This window comes from Miniopterus schreibersii (genome assembly GCF_964146895.1).
Source record: "Miniopterus schreibersii genome assembly, chromosome: 1".
In the NCBI taxonomy this organism is placed as follows: domain Eukaryota; kingdom Metazoa; phylum Chordata; class Mammalia; order Chiroptera; family Miniopteridae; genus Miniopterus; species Miniopterus schreibersii.
In genome coordinates, this window is record NC_138101.1 from 174,501,037 (window position 1) to 174,516,269 (window position 15,233).

General features: G+C 41.9%; 1 protein-coding gene across 6 annotated transcripts in view; it reads left to right on the forward strand.

Moving 5' to 3' along the window:
- The window catches only part of SYNE2 (spectrin repeat containing nuclear envelope protein 2), a 276,194-nt gene that overhangs the window by 174,749 nt on the left and 86,212 nt on the right, over nucleotides 1–15,233 (forward strand). For all 6 annotated transcript variants that reach the window (XM_081146179.1, XM_081146181.1, XM_081146184.1 and 3 more), the window contains 6 exons: nucleotides 1,921–2,043; nucleotides 3,456–3,638; nucleotides 6,445–6,576; nucleotides 10,464–10,667; nucleotides 11,251–11,325; nucleotides 12,771–12,881. In XM_081146179.1, coding sequence (XP_081002305.1) covers nucleotides 1,921–2,043; nucleotides 3,456–3,638; nucleotides 6,445–6,576; nucleotides 10,464–10,667; nucleotides 11,251–11,325; nucleotides 12,771–12,881 — 828 coding nt within the window. The remainder of the gene's footprint in view (nucleotides 1–1,920; nucleotides 2,044–3,455; nucleotides 3,639–6,444; nucleotides 6,577–10,463; nucleotides 10,668–11,250; nucleotides 11,326–12,770; nucleotides 12,882–15,233) is intronic.

Genomic DNA, 15,233 nt, shown 5'->3' on the forward strand with positions numbered 1-15,233 from the left:
TTCTTATTTCTAATTTATATTTCATTTAGGAACTTAGAGTCACACTGTTAATCAACTACTAGTTATAGGAGCACACTTTGATCTGGTACTGTTTTTTTGGTGTGTTTTTTTTCATTAATGTTCTTATTTCTTGAATTATATTTTACTTGACTTTGCAGCCTATAGTGTAATTACAACAAAAACTCATATTCCCCTTCTCAGTCCAGGAGTGGTCTGTTTAACGGGACGAATCCTGATCAAGTAAGCCCAGTGTTTTCTCTTTGTCAGAGAGAAGATACTGTGTTGATTTAAAAGCACAGATTAGCAAAGAGGCAGTTAAAACAGATAACCTCCCAGGTCTTCGCCACTAACAAATATTTATTGAGGAGCTGCTGTAATGCCAGCCACTGGATTCTTAAATAATTTTATTTACTTTAGTGTGAAACAGGTGTGGTATTTATTTAAGGATTGGGTACCATAGCAAAAGCAGGTGCAGGTTTTACCTTTTGTTTCTCAGTTACATTCCCTATGCCACACTTACGTAGCTTCAGGGAATAATAATTGTTAAATATTCATGGTTAGTGATACTTATTCCAAAGCTCTTAAATGTTTCTACACTTTTTGGTGGAACTTATCGTAGAACACACTGTATACTTTCATATGCCTTTTACAGTGAAAGGTGCAGAAAATAATTTCAATATAATTTAACTTTTCCTTATAATTTGGATATATCACTATAAAGTTACTGTACTTTCTGCTTTACTTGTTTGTAGTTGTGTTTGTCCTCTGTTGAATGGCTCCAAACGGCTGTAACTTGAAACCCTCAGCCTATTTCTATGTAATTGTGTCTGTCCCCTTCAGTATTAGCTGTACGGTTTTGGTGCTACAGTGTGTTTGCCTTGAGATCTAAAGGAAAGGTCTGAAGGCCTCTTCCAGTGTGAGTGGGCTCTTTATGGCACATATTGCAGTGTTTTCACTGTAAGGTTCTTAGCCAGGTTCTAGAGGTTAACACTGATAAGAGAATAAGCACTGGACAAACGATCTATTGTTTAAATTAATCTGAGTGAGTTATAAAGTAGTTTCGTGACTCCTCGAATGGCAACAGGCTCAGTAGGGGATTGTGTGTTCATTTTCCAAGGGTGACTTTATCATTTTACTTAAAGTGGTGGGAATTTTTTAAATGCTAGACCCACTTCTATTCAAGTGTTTAAACACATTCCAAAGATAAATCTAAAGAGATTGTAGATCATTGAGAATTTACTTAAAAATTAATTCAGATGTATACTACAGACGGTCCCCAGTGTGTGATGGTTTCACTTAAGATTTTTTGATTTTGCGATGCGCACTCAGTAGAAACCATACTTCAGGTTTTGCATTTTGATCTTTCCTGACTGGCAATATTCAGCAAGATACTCTCTGGTGATGCTGGACGGTGGCAGGGACCGCCCCTCCCAGTTAGCTGCCCTACAGTGCATTCGTTGTGTTAGACGACTTTGTCCAATTGTAGGCTCATGTAGGTGTTCTGAGCACGTTTAAGGCTCAGCTATGATGTTTAGTAGGTGTATTAAATGCGTTTTCGACTTAATGATATTTTCAGTTTACAGTGGGTTTATCAGGACCTACCCTCATCATAAGTCAAGAAGCATCTGTGCTTTTGCTCTCACAGTATTAATAATTGCAAACTGGCTTTATGAGGATCTTTAACTCAACAATGTGTAAGCAGTGCTTTGAGTGTGGTACGCTAGTAACAGAATAACATTTTTTTAATTAAAAACAATCAACATTATCTGAGTAGCACTTGTTTAGTTTTTAAGAGGTATATAAGTGGCAAACATATTTTGGTTAAATATCAGAATAGAATGAATGGCAATAAATTGTGGCTTATAGATTATTAACATACAGCATATACTGCATTAGTGTTTTTTGTTTCCGAAACTCTAGGATGTGGTTGCTATAGAAACGGAAGTAAAATCAATGGAGAAAAGAGTTTCAAAAATCAAAGCTATCCTATTATCAAAAGAAATATTTGATTTTTCACCTGAAGAACATCTTAAGCATGGGGAGGTAAGCATGGATCATTATTTAAAGTATTTTCTCATACTACTGGGTATGTTTACTTTTAGATATGCGATAATATGATGTAATAAAAAGTATTCCGTCTTTCTAGAGGAATAGAACAATAAAGTTGAAAGTGGTATTATGAATGACTATAAACATCATGTCTTCAGTCATATAGTAGTATCTGTATAAAGATGATTTTCCTATAGGTTTATTTTTTTTCAGTTCATTTCTTCCAAAAACTTCAAAGTTTGGAAGTTTTGCCTTCAAGTCAAATCTAGTTGTTAATAGTCCAAGAGCTTGAGGCTCCGCATCGGGAGAACTGAGTTCCAGCCCCAGCCACGCTGCTTCCTGGCTCTGCGACTTTGAGCTGTTAGTTAACATTTCTTGGATTGTCGTTCACACCTGCGCCTGGCATGGCAGTGATTATGCTGGGCAGTTACCATGTATGTGGAGCCCCTGGCACTGCACAGTGCCACGGATGCCTGTGCTCTGGGGCCGGCGGCCTGGCTTCTCATCCCAGCCCTGCTTTTTACCATCTCCCCTCACCTGGGTCTTCTAACTTCTGTGAGCCCCATTTCCTTACCTGCAGAATGGAAGTTCTGATACCTACCTCCCAGGGTAGTTGTGAGGGTTAAATGAAATGGGTACATATGAAGTACTTAGCAAAGTGAATAATCTCTTCTCATTCATTGATTATGTAAATGCAGGTTTCTATGGATCAGGTGTCATTAAAGCAAAGTCATTATACCTTTGGGACCTACAACATTTGACAGGACAGTCCCGTTCACTCAGTAAGCATCGTTTGAGAACTTGCTGAGTGGGAGGCCCACGCTAGGTGCGGCTTCCTCGAAAGTAAGGTGCAGGACCTGCTGTTACACAGCTCACCGCCTGGTGACAATACACGGGGCAAAACAACAGTTCTGCAGAGGGGGACAGGAGGAGGGAGAGAAGGCAGGACAGGGTTGCCCAAGTGCATGGTTTAGTGCTGGGAGGTTACACTTGCCCCAGGCATTCTTTCCTGAGACCTTTCCCAGGTCACAAGCGATAAAATAACCCTTTTCAATCTGAGCTGAGGAAATGTTTTACTTTTTTTTAATTTTTTTAAATATATCTTTATTGATTTCAGAGAGGAAAGGAGAGGGAGAGAGAGAGATAGAAACATCAACGATGAGAGAGTCATTGATTGAGCCCGCAACTGGGCATGTGCCCTGACCGGGAATCGAACCCCGATCGCCTGGATCCTAGGTCGATGCTCAACCGCTGAGCCACGCCCGGCCGGGCTGAGCTGAGGAAATGTTTTAAAAATCAGAACTATAGATTAGACACTAAATTATACACTATTATAATTTTGAATAATTAGATTTAGCGGTGGCCGTGTTTTCACTCATGAACCCTGCTTATCTGATACAATTAAGGTCATCCTGGAAAATATACATCCCATGAAGAAAACCATTGCTGAAATAATGTCTTACCAAGTTCAACTGAGGTTACCGCAGACGGGAATGAAACCTCTGCCTGTGTTCCAGCGGACACATCAGCTTTTACAAGATATTAAACTGCTGGAAAATGTGACTCAGGAACAAAATGAGTTATTAAAGGTGAGTAGTTTATGAGGACAGCCAACCTACTGGATGAAAATATTCAGGAAGACCTCGTGGTGGTGTCAGCTTTAATGGTTGGGTAGATCAAATTCCCATGACGACAAGATGCTTCCTGTGTTGGTTCTTTCTGTCTCTCCCGGGCTATTACCCATTTGACGTAAGAGTGTGTGTTGTCTTGCTCAGGTGGGGCTGAGGTTATTTTCTCGGCTCTCGCCCTTGTTCTTGTTGAAGACATTAAAGGATAGTTATGGTCTATTTAATTCCATTCTCCAGTTATTGAAGACCTGCGTGGGTAAAATGCCGGGGGAAGAGATTCAGACTTGAGCGAAGCACTTGAAATCCCACGAGGCCGACAGACTCATACAGTAGTCATCCCCGTAATAATCTTTTTTTGCATCTCAGCCGCTTGCCTATTAATCATCTCATTTTATTCTCAGATGTTTGATACAGGGAGAGTAGGCACTTTGCCATCTTCTTTATCTATAAGGAGACTAGTGTCAGAAGGTAGATGACCTGCTAAAAGAACATCGAGTCGACTTGTGTTGAGATTCATTTGTGTACAAAATAGGACAAGAATTTGAGTTTCTGGATTCCGGTCCCTTCTTTCTAACTGATGACCTCTTTCGGTCTCTCCCTAGAGTTGTTCCTCCCTTACATTTTGTTTGATTTTCAGTCTCAAGTCAGGCATCCTCACTGGATAGAAATCGCATTGCACTTTGGTTTGTAACCCTAGATCAGCTGCCGCTCTCACAAGAGCAGAAAGTTGCTAAAGAGCCTTAAATTCCACAGACTTTTTTCAGCCGTCTCCGTAGAGTCCCTTCTGCTTGTGTTTCCTGATTAGATGGGCCAGGGTTGGAGAATAGGTTTATTTCTCCTTTTTCTGGACTACCACCTGATTGTAGGAAGAAAATTGCTATTTCTTTCTCCCTCTTAAATTTCATTCACATTTAGGTGGCCACTCTCTGTTCTCCTAAGATTTTGAGGACACTGTAATCTCTGGTTTGAGTCTTAACTCATGCAGTCTCTCTGGCCTGGCTACTGATCTGCTGGCGTGATTTCCTGACACCCAAAGGGGAAAAAAAGGTTGGGCACTTGGTGTACTTTTTTTTTAAAATCCTGACCTGAGGTTATGTTTACTGATTTGAGAAAGAGAGGAAGGGAAAGAGAGAAAAAGAGAAACATTGATGTGAGAGAGAAACATCAATCAATTGCCTCCTGTACACCCCCCAAATGGGGGGCTAGAACCTGCAACCTGGGTATGAGCCCTGCCTGGGAATCGAACCCACAACTTTTTGGTGTATGGGACGATTCTTCAGCCAACTGAGCCACCTGGCCCGGGCTTAATGTACTATTTTTAAATAATATAAATAGAAAAAAACAGAAAGATGTGTATGTGTGTGTGTGTGTGTATATTTCAAATTATTTTATTTATTTTGAGAGAGAGAGAAATGTCCATTTGTCGTTCCACTTATTTATGCGTCCGTTGGTTGCGTGTTGTATGTGCCCTGCCTGGGGACCTGCGGCCTTGGCGTTTCGGGGTGGCGCTCTAACCGACTGAGCCACCCAGCCAGCAGATATATAAAATTTGATCTATAATTTGTGTGTGCGTGTGCTTCTTAGTCTCCTGGTCAGGAAAAGAAAATAACATTCCTAACTTTGCCCGAAAGTGGCTTCCTCACAAGATGAAAGAGAAGAGAAAATAGAGAACAAAATTATATTTTGTGTCAAGTTAGGTATCAAGCTGTGCTGCTAAAATTTTCCATCTTATTGTGTTGGTGGGAATCAGATGTCTCACATAATTCAAAGCTAAGTAAGCCAGTGGTGATGAAAAGCATTAGAATACGGTACATTTATTTTAATTCCTACTTTAGATATTGGAAGTGCCCTTGCTGTGGAAAATGAGACAAGTTACTTTGGGGGAGTAATGGGACGTTGCTCAGGATCGAGGGCTGGGGAACAGGTGTGTGCAGTGAACATAGTTATTCATTTCCAACCGGCAGCTAAAAGTACGGTTAAATATTAAAGAAAATACAAGGAAGAATTCTGTGTTGGTCAGAAACTTGTAGTTTAAAAGACATTTTGCTTCATTGTGAAGCGTACCAAGGAAATATCTAGCCTTGCTTTTGAAGCCCATTTCTTTATTTCATCACGCTTTGATCATATCATTTAGTCCCCAAATAGCTTCAAGCTCCACTGCTCGCTTAACACTACATTCCAGGTATTGCTCTGGTTAGTTTTGCTTTATGCTGCCAACTCAGACTGCTCTCGAACCCTCAACCTTTTACTTATAAAATGCACATTGCTGATCGCAGTGGATACCAGGTGAGGCTGTGGCTGGAATGGGAAAATTTGTCATGTCTCAAAATACATGCCCTTCTCACTCTGATTCGGTAATGTCATCTTTCTGTGTGGAAAGCCCCACATGGAAAAGGTATTTAAATGGCATATGTAACTATCAATAATTTTATAAAACTTAGCAACTTTATATCAACCTGCCATAAAATGCATCCCAGAATAAGCCCCCTAGACTGGAAATACTTAAGAGCAAAGGCGTGTCTGCTTAGACCTCTCCTCCAAGCACTGCACAGGGTGCCCGGGCAGCTACTAGAGCAAGAGAGTCAGGTGCCAGCTTTGCCAATGCTGTCCTCTGCGTTTAGGCTACCACTGCCTGTGGAGCTCTGTGTGGGTGCATATTTGCTGAAATTGATTGGAGCTTGTGATGGGGCCAGACATTGGAAGCAGCCCATGGATCTCTGTTTCTTAGATATGACAAAGATTCTTCGTTTTGGCGTTTATTTTACAGATAGTCATAAAACAGATTAATGAATGTGATGAGGAAATAGAAAGTTTGAAACAGATCTTAAATGATTATTCAGCTGAGCTCTCCCTTGAAGATGTGTCACCAGACCAAGCCACCCGTGTGCCACAAGTGCAGGTATGTTTCTGTATTCGTTCTACAATCCAGCAGTTCCTCCAGCAATCGCTTGCTAAGCCGTTGGTGTCCAGACGCCTTTGCGATGGTACAGTCTGCTTCCTGCTTTTCCAATTGATGGTCTTTTACGAGTGTATTTACTTTCCATTTCTATTTTATAAAGTAGGTGGAAATAATTGCACCTCAGCTTGGTGCAAATTGGTCTGAATTTGCTCAGGTACCGAAGAAGCTCATGTAACAGGACATTTGGATAACCTGACTTTCTGGGATAGGGGTCATGCAGTGTGGGCTGGCCTTGAGAGGTCAAGACCCAGGACGCTGCTGTAATGAGGAGCTCCATATACTATGCACTATTTCCATATGTCATACTTCACAGTGTCGGGTAGACCAAGTTACAGTGGCTTGCATGTAAACCTTCTGCTGCTAGGGTGTTTATTTGTTTGTTTTTGTTAATACTTATACTAGGATATTTTTTCCATTCATTTTTTTGAGTAAAAAGGGAGGGAAGGGAAGAGAGAGAGAAACATCGATGTGAGAGAGACACATCAATTGGTTGCCTCCTGCACGCACCCCTACTAGGGTAAGGGATTGAACCTGCAACCCAGGTACCTGCCCTTGACCAGGAATCAAACCCTCGGCCCTTTGGTGCGCGTGCTGGTGCTCTAACCACTGAGCACACCTTCCAGGGCTGCTAGGAGTTTTTTGTTTTGCTGTGTTTTGTTTGAATCAGAACTGCTATAAAGAAAAAACTGATTGTATGGCAGGGATTGTAGAGCTGCTTTTTTCCTGCTATCAAGTTCAGGCAACTGCTGTGATATTCAAAGCCAGGTTATACCACTTGCTAGCTGTGAGACCCGGGACAAGTGACTTAACCTCAGGGTGAAGTACAGAGGGATCCAAGGTGACACAGCTGTTAAGTAATGGACTCAATAAGGCAGACTCAATATTGTAAAAATGTCAAATTTCTCTTTACATTAAAAAATTTGAGGACCCCCCAAAAGAGCTTTAATTTATGAATTGCATCTACCAATATAGAAAGAAAGTAAAACTCAAAAATGTAAAAAATATTATTCAGTTTATTTAAAAATAACAATAATAAGGGCATGAGTGGGGTGGGGGGTCAATGAGGAGAAAGGGAGACATCTGTAATACTTTCAACATTAAAGATAATTTTAAAAAATAACAATAATAAACCTATTCCATGTTAATAGAAATAACATAGTTTTATGGAAGAAATTATGTTTTCCAAAAAGAAAATATAGTGAGAAGAGAGGTGCTGTTTACGGTTTTGCAAATCTCTTTAATGTCTGACTTGTCAGGTTCTCAGCTGCTTCTGCATTCCACCTGCTGAGCTATGTGGTTTTATTTCAAGTATATAAAACAATCCAACCTCTCAAGACATGTACATAGAAAAGGGGAATATTTTGATGACCCTTCTGAGTAATTGTTGATATTCTTTGAAACTACACTGAACTCCATGATATTCTTTGAAACTACACTAAAACCATGTCAATGAACTTTTCATATCTTACACAGTCCGTCTTATATAGGGTGGAGCAAAAGTAGGTTTACAGTTATGAGTACACAAAACACAGTTTATTCTTGTATTATTATATATTAATGATTGTATTATTTTCCATATATAAAACTGTCAACCTAGCTGTGCCCCACCCTGTACTTTGAATGGATCTTTTCACCCTGCGTGACTCTATGACATCACGCTGGATCCTTTGAACAATATTGTTTCACAGTTATGCAGCCTCTCCAAATGTTGACACATTTCAGTAATTGATATTAAAACTTTTACATTTATTAACATCTATCTCTTTAGAAAACTTAGTATTTACATATGTAAGTATAATTGACTAGCTGGTTTTTCCCCCCAAAAACAGTGCTCTATTAAAAAAAAAAAAAATCAGCAGTTCCGCTCAAAACTCAAATAATCACACAAGTGCTTTTCCTCAGCCTGTATACTTTGGAATGTGTCAGCAGTGCTTTCAGCATGGTCCCCACTTTGTCACACAGAATATTAAAAATACATATTCTTTATCAAGGTTGTTTTTTTTTTTTTTAATATATCTTTATTGATTTCAGAGAGAGGAAGGAAGAGAGAGAGAGAAACGTCAGTGATGAGAGAGTCATTGATCGGCTGCCCCCTACTGGGGATCGAGCCCTCAACCCGGGCATGTGCCCTGACCGGGAATCGAACCGCGATCTCCTGGATCATACGTAGGTTGATGCTCAACCACTGAGCCACCCCTGGCTGGGCTGGCAAGGCTATTCTTAAGCGAAACTGGCTTTTTTATATAGTTAAGTACATTGACAGTAGGACTTGAACAACTACTAAAATAATTGTCATTCCTGCCCGATTTGTGGAAGATGCCAGTCGTTTTGCCCACTATTGCTTTTGCAATGAAAATCACACAGTGAAAACTGTCAACACGGTAAAAAAGGCAAATAACATTTTAGTATTATTATAAAAATGATCTTGACCTCATGGAGTGGCGGCCGCTGGGTCTGTGGACGCCGCGTCGAGTGGCTGCTCGGCCAGCCTCCTGCGCCTCCATCGTGGGGGCTCTGCAGATGCTCTGTGTCTCCGAGTGTCTGTCGCCCTGATGGCTGTGGTACTGTGTTCGCTGGTAGGCACTATTCCTGTGAAGTTTAGTGTTTACTTAGACTTAATTCCGTTATCATTTCACTCAGCGATCACAAGGAGCTTGCCTTCAGGCAGAATTGGGGTGTTGGTGTTGAAATGTGTGCAGTAGTTGAAGAGCCATGGGGCTGGTGTCAGGGAGTCCGGGTCTGTGGCTGTCGCCAGCGGCAGCTCCGGGAAAATCACCTTCTTTCTCTGGACCTCAGAACTCTCACAGGTGTAGACATGTTAAGTTTCTCTGTCTATAAAATAATTGATGGTTCTATGAATATCTGTAAGGTGGATGGATGGAATGAAAGAATAAAGGAAGAAGCAGGGGTTTAAGGAAACACATAGGAACAAACTCTGAGTGCGTGAAGGTTTGCTAAGGAGCAGAAAGTCTTCTGATGCAGCACTTACTGCAGCGCTCAGGCAGGTGGTGCTGCCTTTCAGGGCTGCTAGAGAGGAGATGTCAGGCTAGGTGACACCTGCCATTTCTTCCAAATCTAATTCTGTAATCCCCGTAGAAGACCGTGGGCATCTGCACTTCTACCATGTATAAGAAATTTTATCCCCATCAGCCATCCTACAACGTTTTAAAGTACTGTTGTGAAGCTTGGAATCATCTGTCTGTCATTCCCGTAATAAGTTACACTTCACGGTACCTTCATTTATTTATCCCCATTGGTATACTGAAAATCATACCCACCTTCTCATTTATTCCCACTTACTCCTATCTGGAAGCTTTGGCCGTGAGAAACAGTAAATGAATGGAGTAGTGCTAGAGAAAGCTTCAAAAGCAATAGTAAAAGTGTGAGATTTCTAACCTTGTTTTCTCGCAGTGGTTCCCAAATGTTAGTCTGCTCATGGGTCTCCTGGGCACTTGTTCAAGTGCAGATTCCCTGGCAGTGACCCTGTAGATTCTGGCCAGTCAGTCCTGTGGCCACAAAGCCATGGGTGCACATTGCAGTCACCCGTGGAGCTTGTTACAAATTTCTGAGCCTCAGCTTGACTCCCCAGAGATTGACTGACAAGGTCTGAGGGGAGCTGGGGCGTACTGTAAGGGAGCTTGCAAGCCCTCCCCAGGTCATTGGGAAACGCGGCCAGCATGCAGAACTGTACTGTTCCAGAGACTAGCTCCTGGCTCTACAGACCAGCAGCACAGACAGATCATCCCGTGTACCCACTGAAGCGGGCCCCTGCGGGCGTGCCAAGGCCTCGGACACCCTAAAACGATGCAAACGCTCTTTCCGCACAGGGAGAAACCGAAGGTATTGAAAAGCAGATTATGAGTCTGAACCAGAAAAAAGAAAACCTGTTGGTGGACTTTAAGGCTGCTGTACTAAACCTTCACCGGCATTTACAGCAAGAACAGCAAGAACCCGAAAAAGCAAAGGAAATGCTGGCGGTGGCAGCATTGGAGGAGGAGGGCGTGGCCGAGAGGGATGTTTCTGAGTGGAAGGTGGGTACGGTTTTCGTTAATGCTGGTCCCACATTCCATAAGAGCTTTAAATGGGTAGCAGTGTTCACCCGAAAAACCTGCCGCGTCTGTGTCTGTGGCCGATAGTAAAGGAATTTTTCAAAGCGGAACGACTGCACCTGAGATTGTTCACTACTGGATATAAATCCTCAGGGTGTGTCCTGGACTCCACAGAATTCTTCTGCCCGAGTCACCTAAGGAGCTGCTTGTGAAAGTCCACGGGCTGGTGGGTGGGAGCCACCCTTTGAAAATCTTACTAAACAGCCCCTCGCAGTCTCCAGAACGAGTGCAGCACCTCTCTGAGCCCACTCTGAATCCACATCGGGGAGGCACATTTTTGAATTGTTGGGTAAAGAGCCACAGAGGCCGAGGCCAATGAAAAGGGCGTAAGATTTGACTATTGGGCGGGTTGAGCTGGAGTCGCCAGACCCAGAGGGCTACTTGTGTAGGTGGGCGTCTTGGATAAAATGGGTAAGAAATGAGCTACATAAAAATGCAGCCAGCTTGGGATCCCGTGGGGTTGATGGCAGCGTGGCGGCAAGTGTCTCTGTGCCCTGCCTTCCAGCTGAACAGAAGAGGCTCCATGTCCGTCCTGCCCGCGGTCAAGGAGGAGGCGGAAGAGAGCTCCCTGAAGAGCCAAGTAAGGAACTGATTTCCCGTTAAATTCTCTTAGAACCGAAATCTACAAGAAGGTCGGTAGGAAGATCTTCGAATGAATGGGAACGTAAAGATTTTTTAAATGAATGCCTGTATTGTATAAGGGGGACTGAAGTAGTTCTCTTACGTTATTCACGTTGCTAAGTGCGGCAAAGCCTACTCCCCGCCAGCACGGGGGAAATGTAATGCGGACGCTCGTGTTGGCGTGAAGGGAGAAGATGAAGTTCCTTGTCACGTCCTGAGTACTTTCTCTAAAGTCCTGAGAGTATGCTGTTTGGTTGGTACTCCTGCTGTGCTTTTTAGAACTTTATTTTTTTCGTATCTGAATCACTTTTGTAGTCTAAAACAGCATTGACAAGGACACGAAGAGAGGTGTTAGCAACTTACTGTTTCATTGGAGCTGGTTGAATGAGACGTTGACAGTTGTCTTTCCTGGTAGCAATTTCCATTTCATACTTTAAAAACTAAAGTTACAATGGGTGTTGTGCCAAAAGGAAGAAAATCACAGCAATTTATAGTCTTTGTCTCACATGCAACCACCAGTCATTTTTCCTGCTCACTTTATAGTTCGTTAAATAGCTCCGTAGTCACACAGAACAACCTGTTGTCCCATAGTGTATCACTAGGACCCCTTGGTGGGCTGAGTCCAGGTTCACCATCCTCTGACCATCAGACAGCTCCATAATCTGATTATACCCCTTCTCTGCAGAGAGAATTGTGAGAATGGAGGGGGTACCAGGGGCCAAGGAAAGCATGCACGTCAATATGATTCTAATTTGAGATCTGTTTCCCTTTGAGCTGATGTTTCTAACATTCACTGTTTTTGTTTGACAACAACTGCAAAAATACACGTTCATTAGGCTGTTACGTGAAAATTAACATTAAAGGTTACATTTACAAAATGGATTAAATTCCTAAAGCAGTTTTAAAGATCCTCTTTGTGTGATGTGAGCTGACTCCCAACTTTAAAATATATATATTTGTATTGATTTGTAGAGAGGGGAAAAGAGGGGGGCAGGAAGGGAGGGAGAGAGAGAGAGAAACATCCATGAGGGAGAACCATCCATCGGCTGCCTCCTGCACGCCCCCTACTGGGGGTTGAGCAGCAACGCAGGCATGTGCCCTGCTTGGGAATCGAACCAGCAACCTTTTGGTTCACAGGATGACACCCAACCCACTGAGCCACCTGGTCATGGCTGACTCCCAGTTTTTAAGAGTATTTTTTGGGCTTCAGGAAGAGCATTCCCATTTGGAGACACATGATTTAGTTAGCCAAAGAAAGAGATGAAAAATAGGGAGAGAGGTGGAATTAAGGGCTGCAGTTACGCTGCCTGGTAAGCTGTGTTTTGTATAAGAGGGATGGGTAGGAGGCTGGTTATGATGGCAGGATATCACTTCCCTCTGCTGATCAATGGATTATTGTGTTAGAACGGAGATAAGAAAGCAAAGCCGTCTGCTGGGTCTTGGTCTTTACTCTGGAAGCATGACAAGGATGTGGAGGAAGATACAGCACCCCTGTCCTCTGGAACAATCATTCAGGTAATTCTGGGCATCACTTCTTTGAGGGGAGGGGGACAGGGGTGATAAGGGTTAGTAAGACACGGAAAAGAATTTCTTGTTTGAAGAATGCTTAGGGAAGGGCCCCTCTTGAACTGGAAATTGAAAGCTTCTCACCATTACCCCACAAAATAAAACACCGTCACCCTGTCCCAACAGCATGCCCAGTGTCTATGCAAGTGCAGGTAGGTGTTGCACTTTAGCCGGGCAGTTTTGCATTTTATAAAAAGAGTGTGTATGTGTGGAAGGGGGAGACATGCCTATGTTTTTTTAGAATTGACTGTAAAATATTAAGTAGTAACGTTAAAGGGTTGGTGTTCAGGCATGAAGTATGCATTGCCAGAAAGAGAGTTTATATTTTAACCGGATCCTGTTACTTAGATTAGTGATGTGTAGATGCAGAAATAAGGCAACATGGGCGTCACCGAGAGGCTAACTGGGATACCAGAGAGGAGTCTAAATTATGCCAAGAATGTGGACTTGTAGACTCTAAGGCATAATGAAATCAGAAATTGAATCCTGGTTCTTTTTACCAGTTGGGTGACCATAAGCAATTTCTATAACCTCTCTAACCCTCAGTTTCCTTATCTGTACACTGGGAATAGTAATAGGATTTGTGTACAATACCGAGGTGGTCAGTGCATCCACTGAGCACAGTCGCCCGGCTCATAATAATCCAATGAAGGATTAGGTTTTATTAATTGACAGTTACGCTACAGAGATGATGTAATTCTATCACATGAAATACTTGTGATGCTGCTTTTTAGCCCCCCAAGATGTTGTAAGATTCATTTAAATAATCTCTGCTTTTAGAATTTGGGGCTGTCAGTTAGCAGGGGTGCTGTTGATATTGAGCAGGAGTGCTATTGTGGGGAAAAACTGTGGACTCAGACTAGAAGGTGACAGAGCTGTGTGACCTTAGGCAGGTGCCTTATGCCTGGGCCTGAGCTCCTCAGAAGCAATATGGTGAAATAGGAGGTGTGTGAACTGACTAAACGTTAAACGCACTTGGGTTGCTTTCACTACGAAAAGAGGCCGATGAACTGATTACTGGCAGGTTCCCCAGGGCACCTTCAGCTATTGAAGTTCTGTGGTTGCAAATATTCTTTTTCTCTTCCGTTTACCTTTGTATTTTTTTCAGGCTTAAATAACTAGCAAATAAAGCCCAGACTTGTTTTCAAGCTTCCTGTTTCCTCATTAATTCAGTGAATTAGTGAGAAAGCAAAGAAACTAAATACTGTCATTTTTAAAATGTGTGTGGCATATGATGGGTGCTCAAATACTATTTTTAAACAAATAAGAAAGGTAGATGATAAATCTGTCATACAGATATATTAATATTTGCAGGTTGTTACCTCACGTAACAAAAAAAGGATCCCAAAATCTTTACCACTAAAACAAAAGCAATATCTGAACTCTAGAAAACAATCCGGCCACTACAAATTGGTGTCTTGCAGTAAAATTACACAACTGTTACTTTTTAAAAAATTAGGATTAAAAAAGAAATTTAAAACAGGCCAAGCCGTGTATAGAGCTGACTGTGTATGAACTGCAGAGAAAAGAAGGGAACACTTCTCTAAGAAGGGGATTCTTGAAGAAAATGTTGATGGGCGCTGGGGAGAAATAGCGTGTAGGTAGAAAGAGCAAACATACGACGTTTATGGTCACGGGAACAAGTGCAGCCCAGAGGCACAACCAGCTTTCATGGCTGTCGTGTCGTAGGGAATGAACAGTGGCGCCGAACCCTGTGCGTTTTTGTTACCACTTGCCAATTTTCTTTACTTGCGCTGTACTGAAAGTTCTGTGTTTAAATGAAATCCCTCAAACACTGGGAAATGTGCATTTGAGTTGACTTAGGACATACGTTTGTCAGCAAATCCCATTAGAAGTTTGACTCTTGGCCAGAACTGTGCCTTATTAGATGCTAACGTGTAGTTAGCCAAGTCTTCTATGGAAAACACTGTATTTGCTCATACACATAATAAGATACGTATTGATCAGTAATTTTGTAGAGCAAAACACAAATCCTTATTCCTAAAGGAATTTTTCTAGAAGGGTTATTAATGATATCTTTCAGTATTCTGGAAAACGATGTAGGAAGCAAATACAGTTCTGTATCAGATCATCTTTTACCTCCAAATGGAAAATATCTATTATATAATTATTAGAACATTTTCATCTGTTACCTACAAGAAATTTTTCTGCTGGATCAAGAAGCAACCTTACTGTTTCAGTACAAAAAGGCGACATCACACCTTTTTATACTGTACTATAAGCATCTGGCTCTAAACGCAATAATACTTGAGTATCTAGAAGGTGGAAATCAGTTTTAGG